This window comes from Ochotona princeps, chromosome 16, assembly GCF_030435755.1.
Source record: "Ochotona princeps isolate mOchPri1 chromosome 16, mOchPri1.hap1, whole genome shotgun sequence".
NCBI classification, from domain to species: Eukaryota; Metazoa; Chordata; class Mammalia; order Lagomorpha; family Ochotonidae; genus Ochotona; species Ochotona princeps.
The window spans coordinates 47,407,856-47,415,380 of record NC_080847.1 but is presented as its reverse complement, the minus strand read 5'-3'; the positions used below and the strand labels follow the sequence as shown (position 1 = coordinate 47,415,380).

Genomic DNA, 7,525 nt, shown 5'->3' with positions numbered 1-7,525 from the left:
TGGCCCCCGAGGGTGGCAGGCAGGGACCCAGCACTCAATGACGGGGTTTCAGGGCATCGGCATTCCCAGCATGCCGCGGGAATTCCTGCCGCCCTCTCCCACCCCACGGGCGCCGCTGGTGTTCCCCCCACCCTCCGCCCGCACCTCCCAGAGGCCAGCGCCCTGTACAAAAGAGCCCTGTTCCCTCCTGGAGAGTGTGCCTCCTCCTGGGGGGCTTCCAAGGTAGGTGGGCAGTGAGAGAGGAGTCCAGCACGAATAGGACCAGGAAGGACAGAGAGGGGAACCAGACAGCACACGCCCCTGGCACCCGGGCCCTACATCGCTGGCTAGAGCCAGGGGTTTCCAAGCCATCGGCTTCTCCCAGCCTCTGCTGCCCACAGACACCAACGCACACTGGGCTCCATGCAAATACCGCCAGGAAATGTGACAGACCCTGATCCCTGCCCCAAGGAGCAGGCTCACACGTCAGAGACTCGTGCAGCTATGGGATGGAGCCCTGTGTGCACATTCAGCAGCCCTGGGCCCATGGCTCACTCCATCTCGGAGGCAGCCCTGGGCTACCCAGTCTCCTGCCTGCCATGCAGCTACAGAGACATGGACGTGGCCTTCAAGGCACCCAGAGGGCCTTGCCGCTGTGCTTTGCTCACACTCAAGAACCTGCACACGTGAACACACACACACACACACACATACACACTGGGGTATGATGCGAGACAAATCCACCCTCATGCTAATGCCATCCTTGCACCTGAATCAGGAAGGTGCAGGTGAGAACGAGCTTGTGACCTGGGCACACAGGTGAAGCCAGCATGTGGCCTGTGCATTCTTAGCAGGGGTAAAGACTGCTTTGGGGTTAGGGGCTAAGACAATCGTAGCTGTCCCCACGATGTGTGGCTCTCCTTTAAGGACCAGCTTCAGAGGAACCGTGACTGGAGGGAAAATATGCCCAGTTTCTTAAGTGGAGTGTCATGGGCAAAAGCTGAGAAGTGCCACTGGAAGACGCTTGATGGAAGGTACTTGGGGGAGGCAGGTGCGCGTGCACACACAGCTGGAGTGTACCCAGAGGCTCCTCCATAGCTCCCATCTGGATTCCAGGAGACGGGAACCCCAGCAAGCGGGCACCTTCTGCACTTCATTCAGCCGCAGACCACTGCCACCTCATCTGCCCCAAAGTGTAGCCCTGCGGCCACGAAGGGTGCCCAGGAAAGCTCCCTGTTCTTGGAGAGGTCCCAGTTCTTTTTTTCTTTTCCATGATTGCTTCTCCCAAGTCCCACCTCTGTCCCCACTGTAGTTGCAGTACATCCCCAAAGCACTCCTAAACAACACCCTCCTTCATCCTAAATCAGTGGCTTATCACAGGGACCTTCCGTGGCTGGGAGCACCTCACCTTGCACAAGCTTCGGGCGCGGCTGGCTGCTGCTGTCCTGCCGCTGTCCTTCCCCCGGGGTGCCCTGTCCTCCCGCGCTCACCCTGACCGTCCCCACGGCCGTACTCACTCAGATGCTCGTCTCCTGCACCCTCTGCTCTGCAGGCCCAGCTCACAGTCTCCTGGCGTCCCAGGCTCTGGGCCCCCACTTGCCAGCCCCTCCCCTTCCCCTGGGTGCCAGGGGCCGCCTGCCTCCAGGGCCCAGCTCCTCCCTGCCCCTGGGGGAGGGGGCACAAAGGGGCCCTTGTCACCGCAGGGCTCGGACCGGGCAGCCTGACTCCTGGGTTCTAGTAGCTCCTGCCTGGCCAGAGATGGGACGAGGGGTGTCTGCCTTGCCGGCCCCCCTCCTGCATCATTGTGCACCCTGATTCTGGGTCCCTGGTGGGCCACTGTCCCATTTCCCTACAAGCTCCATCCCTGAGGATAGGAGACATTGCTTTTGGCGAGTCTTGGTGGCGATGTAGGGTGCCCTTTGGTCCCCAGTGTGGGCAGAAGGAGGAGACAGGTCCCGTCCTTGCCATGTCACCTTGTGTTTCCTGCACCCCCGTAGAACCCCTTCCCATTTGGTTACCCAGCTCTAGTTTCTTCTGGGTTCTTTCTGGTATCTGAGATGACCTTGAGTGTTCCCTGTCTGGTTCATGCTTTCTGCCAGGGTCAGGGCGTTGCCTGTCTTGCTCTCCATCAATCTCTGCTCAGGGCTCAGCAGCGGCTGACTGCACTGCCCGTACATCCTGTGGTCTCAAGGCTTCCTGGGAGGCTGCCCCAGCCCACCCATCTCCTGAGTCTGACACCGACCACAGCCTGTTCCTCCTGTAGGCTCAGTATAGCCTGGATGCCACTTCCTCCAGAGGGCTTCCTGACTACCCTGCCAAGCCAAGCCCCTCTATCTTGGCGCTGTCCTTTCTTCCCTGGCCCTCAGCATTCTTGCCATTTTGCACTCTGAGGATGCAGCTTAGCCCTTTGCTTTCTCACCTGGGTAGGTGATCTCAAAGAATGGGGCTGCAGCAGAAACCTGTCTGTCTGTCTGTCTGGTGTTACCTGCACCCTCTAGAACAGCACCTGCTGTTCAGATGGTCATATTGACCTCAGGGAAGACCCTCATCATGTGCAGATGCCACAGGCTCCCTCTGCTCTGCCCATGACCTCTGTTTGCAAGACGGGGCACGCTGCCGAAGGTGGGATGACCGAGTGTAGCAGTGGTCTGCTCAGCAACCTGGCAACCTTCCCCGTTGGCATCTTCTATTCCCCTTCAGGGCAGAGCTGTGGGGAGCCAGGGTTCTTTTCCTCAAAGGAGAACCCAAGGGTGAGGGGCAGGGAAATCCCTCCGACCAGAGAGTGGGGAGGCAGTGGGGTAGGCAGTGGGGGAAGTCTGGGGGGGAGGGGGAGTCCCACCCCACCTCGGGCTTCATGATGTCAGACTCTGCCCGTGCCTTTCCCAGCCTAGGACAAAGGACCATTGAGAGAGGGGCGGGGCTTGGACGCCTGGGTCCTACAGAAGAGAGGGGCCTGGTGCCTGGACTTGGGATGAGGGCACCGAGACCCTGGCATCATGTGTCACAGCCTGCAGTATCATCCACCCCAGCCCCTGGGAGCTATGCACATGTGCTGTCCAGGGTCCCAGCTCCTCTCTGGGTGTGGCCTGCAGCTGACCCTGGAAAAGGAGGCTCAGACAGGTGTGTCCCGCAGAGAGCACTGGCCACGCCTGCTTGAGAGCTGCAAGCCCAGATCCACCCATAGGAGGGAGGCAGGTGGAGTAGGGGAGAGGAAAGGGCTGGTGAGGGGTCTGTGGACCCAGAAGGTAGGCACTGCAGACATGAGGAACAGCTAGCCGTCCTGCTGATCAACCTTATCTTCAGGGAAGGGAGAGTACTGTTTTACTAAGGCTGCAAGTTAGGTGGCTTTAAAACTAGCCCATATCAGGGTACGGTGTCAGCACTGTGGGATAGGCAGAAGGTTAGGGTTCCTTGGTTTGGGGATGCATGCACCCCATATCTGAGTTCCTGTTCAAGATTTGATACGCATTTCTGATCTAGCTTCCTGCCAATGTCTTTGGGAAGGCAGCAGAAGATGGCCCAAGCACTTGGGCCCCTGCACCACTTGGGACACCCAGACAGAGTTCTGGGCTCCTGGTTTCCATCTGGTCCAGTCTCGGCTAGTGCAGATATTTGAGCAAGAAGCTGGAGGGTCTCTCTCTCTGTGCCACATTATTTTTCATATAAATAAATACATAAAAAGTTTTTTTAAAAGAAAGAAAAATCGGAGCATATCTGTTGAATCATCCACCTACAAGTGCTGACATCTCATACAAGTGCTGGTTTGTGCCCTAATTACTCCACTTCCCGTCCGGCTCCCTGCTTATGCTCTGGGAAAGCAGTGGAGAATGATCCAAGTCCTTGGATCCCTGCACCCAAGTGGGAGACCCATAAGAAGCTCCTGATTTCTGGCTTTGGATTAGCCTAGCTCTGGCCATTGCATCCATTTAAGGAGTGAACCAGTGGATGGAAGACCTTTTCTCACTGTCTTTCCTTCCTTTTCTGTGAAATATGCTTTTCAAATGAAAACAAATAATCCTTTCTCTAAATGTTATTTGTAATGTTGTTTATATAGTTGAGGAGGATGCATGCCCATGTGGATCACTAATTAGGGTGGGGAGGTATGGAGTTAGGTGGGTGGGACAAATGTTTTCAATTCTTTTTTCTCCTGTATCTGTGGGGGAGTGAGGGGAGAGGGCTGCTCCTTACTGCCAAAAACTGTGTCAGCACCCAGGGATGGAGGACCATCATTTGATGTCATCTTGAGACCTTGATGTGGGGAAGAATGTTGCAAGGGTATTATTTGAGTGGTTTTGGTAGTTCTGAGACAGTGCTGGTTTTGTTGCTCCAGGGTTGAGAAAATCTTGCTAAGACCTATTAGTTGGCAAAGTTCATGTAGTGTGTTCACGCACTCAGCTACTTGCTGCCAAACTTGGCCGGGAGTGTTCCAACCTGTTAAGCTTTCCATCCTCTGACAAGGCACTTGACTTCCTCTGCTGCCCTAGGTGATCTGTCATGTCCCCTGTGTTCCTCTGGGCATGCTGTCCACTGCATGGGCATCAGCAACTGAGGCCCAGTCCCAATACATACGTTCCAAGGTTGGTTCACACCCTTGGAGTGATAACCCGACTTGCCACAAACCCAGACCTTACACACACTGGTGGGAACTGCAGTCTAAGTCAGGGTGACCCTCAGTAACTCCACCAGGACAACAGAACACATTCAGCAAGTTTTCCCCTCAATCTCTAGTTCACACCAGTCCCATGTAGCACTACTGATAGGAGCCAAAAGAAGAAGAAAACAAAGGAAAAGAAAAAAAAGTCCCTGGCAGAGGTACTTGTCAAGGGAAAAGAACATCAGATTCTAGTTTGGAAAATAGTAGCATCATACATTTTATTTCAAGATGAGTGTCAGAGGGTGGCAGGAATAAATAAGGGAGGTGGGTAGGAGGCTGGGGCAGAGTGGGCAGGTCCTACGTCTTGCAGCAGAACCCACAGGTTGATTTCCGACAGCATTCACAGCAGAATGTGCAGATGGGAAAGTGGGTGTCTCGCCGCCTCAGGCTGTGGAGTGCAGGCTGTAGGCAGGGAGGGAGGAAGTGTGAGTGGCGTTGGGGGGCCTGGGGCAGGTAAAGAGTATTAGGGGAGGGCTGGGAAAGGGGGGACCAGGGTCTCTCACCATCATCCTGGCCTGGGCTCCGGTTGTGTCGTGGGCCTGTGGGTCTGCAAGCTGCTTTGTCTGTGAAAGCAGAGTGGGTGCTAGGATGGCAGGGGCCCAGGCAGCACCTCTGGGTTCACCCCACCAGCCTACACCTCCTCTGGTGGCGGGCAACCATGCCTTCAGCATGACCCTGAAGTGGGAGCTGGTCATTTTGCTTTGCTTGTATTACCGCCTAGACAGTCTCACACATTTAAAAAAAAAAAAAAATCCTAGATCTCCTCCTCCCCTTTGCCCAGGTGCGAGTACCAGCCTCTTAACCAATCTCCCTGCTTTTTGCCCCTTCTTGCCACCTGCTTGTCACACAGCGAATCAGCTTCTAATAATGCCAGATGCGTCCTGGCTTCCTGCATGCTGATCCCCACACTCAGACAGGTCTGTGCCTGCACAGGGGCCCACCAGACATAGCACGATCCATGCCCTACCCTACCCATGCTTCCCAGTCCAGCCCAGAATGCTGGGGCTCCAAGGCAAGGTCAAGCATCATGTCCTCCAAGGCGCTCTGTCCTGCTTGCCCACCAGCCCTCTGGCCACACATGTGACTGCCTGCCACGGTCTTTCACATTGTGCTGAAAGAGCCCATACTAGGTGTGATGCTTTTTGTCTTGAGTGTTCATGGACGAATTCCCTGCCTGGGATGTCAGCACTATGAAAATCTTGTCTCCATCTCTCTGGCTCCCTGCTATCTCCCCTGTGCAAACAGCATCATATGTGGTAGACGCTTGGGTTAGTTCAGGACCCCGAGTCACCACTTTTCAGCAACCGTTACCCTGCAGTGTAAGCGGTCACCAATCCCCCCTTGAGCCATCCTGAGCTCTGTCTGGTGCCTGGGGCTCTCCAGCTGCAGTCAGCAGCTCTCCCATCTTGCCCCAGGGGTCTGTCTCCCCAAGCCTGGGTGCCCGCTAGACCCCAGACCCCAGTGGCTCTTACCTGTTGCTGGAGAATGAAGCCATTGGCCAGGCCGGTGAGGACGAGGAGCAAGAGGCAAGCAGCCTGAAACTGCGTGTTCAGTGCCATTGGGCTATCTGTCTGTCTGGCTGTCCGTGCGTCCGTTTGATTTAACAGGATTGGCTCTGGCATCTGGGTTGCTTGCAGTCACTTATATAGAGAGCCTGCCATAGGGAGGCGGTGGTCTGAGCCCCCACCCCTTTGCCCTCACTCATTTCCAAGAAGGTGGTGGCGCCGAAGAGGCGGGAGAGAGATAAGCGGGAACAGAGTGACAGGGAACAGGGTCGGTTGTGTCACCCTCAGCCAGCAGAAGTGAGTCCAGGGGGTGGGGCAGACTCCAGCTGCCAGCCAGCCACCTGGGAACCCTTTCCCCGACATGACATCACCCCACTGGTCTCAGAAAAATTCCCTTTTGCCTTAGAAGTTCAACAGGTGGGTGAGCAGAGAACCTGAACCCCCAGTCTCATCTGACACCCTAAAGCACACACAGAGAGCCTGACTATTAGGTACTGGGTCTCTGAGCAGCCTCATTTGGGGGTGCCGTTGCTTCAGGTTCTTCTCACACACTCACCCCAGACATGGATGCAGTGGCATGTGTGGGGGTGAGCCCCTGGAAGACCCCTAGTGTTTCCCACCTGTCAGAACCTTGAGATGTGACTCTGGTGGAGGAAATGTTTGAGGGAGCTTTGGACCACAAGACAGCAGTAACAGGCACAGGGGCATCACCAGTCTATAGCTCGCACACGACCCTCTGGGCTGCCAACATCTGTATTGCCACCCCCCAACACGGAGTTTCTGCCTCCTCTGTACCAAGCCCTGGGGGTCTGGCCTCCCCACCACCAAGTTCAGTTTCTTCCGTGTCACAGGACAGGAAGTGAAAGCAGCACCTGGGGCACTGCCCTCACTGTGCCGCCAGTGCCACTCCAAGCACCCCCTAGACTGGGCTCAACAGAGCAGTGTCTCACTCCAATGCCACATCCAGGGCCTCATGTGTATGCTTTGAAAACTATAGTGGGAAAACAGAGATGGGGGAACTCACCAGTAAGTTCATGGAAGGTACATCTTAGGAATAAACTATGCATAGAATTCAATTTTTTGTTGCTGCAAAATCATTCCATTTTCCCAAGTTTTTGAAGTAATTGTTACCTGTTTCAGGGACCAGACTTTTCTTTTATCCCCACCCCCCATGGTAGCAGGTGTTTTGGTGGGGAGACCAGGGGCTGGTTCTCCAGGACACCTCTGAACAAGGAAATTGCATCTAGGCAACCTGTGGTGCCTTCATTCCTGGACCACCCCAGGCAGGTACACCAGGCTGAGATGCTGCTGTCAGGATCACTTCCAGGCCCCTGAGCAGCTGCCAAGGCCCGCCAATAGGTGGGTACCCAGGGAGTGGAGGGCTCTC

The 7,525-nt window shown here is 55.6% G+C and overlaps 1 protein-coding gene across 1 annotated transcript; it reads right to left on the bottom strand.

Annotated features, from left to right (window-relative positions):
• Positions 1 to 4,831: 4,831 nt before the first annotated feature.
• Positions 4,832 to 6,214, bottom strand: HAMP (hepcidin antimicrobial peptide). The gene is made up of 3 exons (XM_004595129.3): positions 6,106 to 6,214; positions 5,137 to 5,196; positions 4,832 to 5,035 (listed from the first exon to the last, which is right to left on the bottom strand). The coding sequence occupies exons 1-3, from the start codon at positions 6,190 to 6,192 to the stop codon at positions 4,931 to 4,933; spliced, it is 252 nt and encodes an 83-aa protein (XP_004595186.1). The 5' UTR covers positions 6,193 to 6,214; the 3' UTR covers positions 4,832 to 4,930.
• Between the last annotated feature and the right edge of the window lie 1,311 nt (positions 6,215 to 7,525).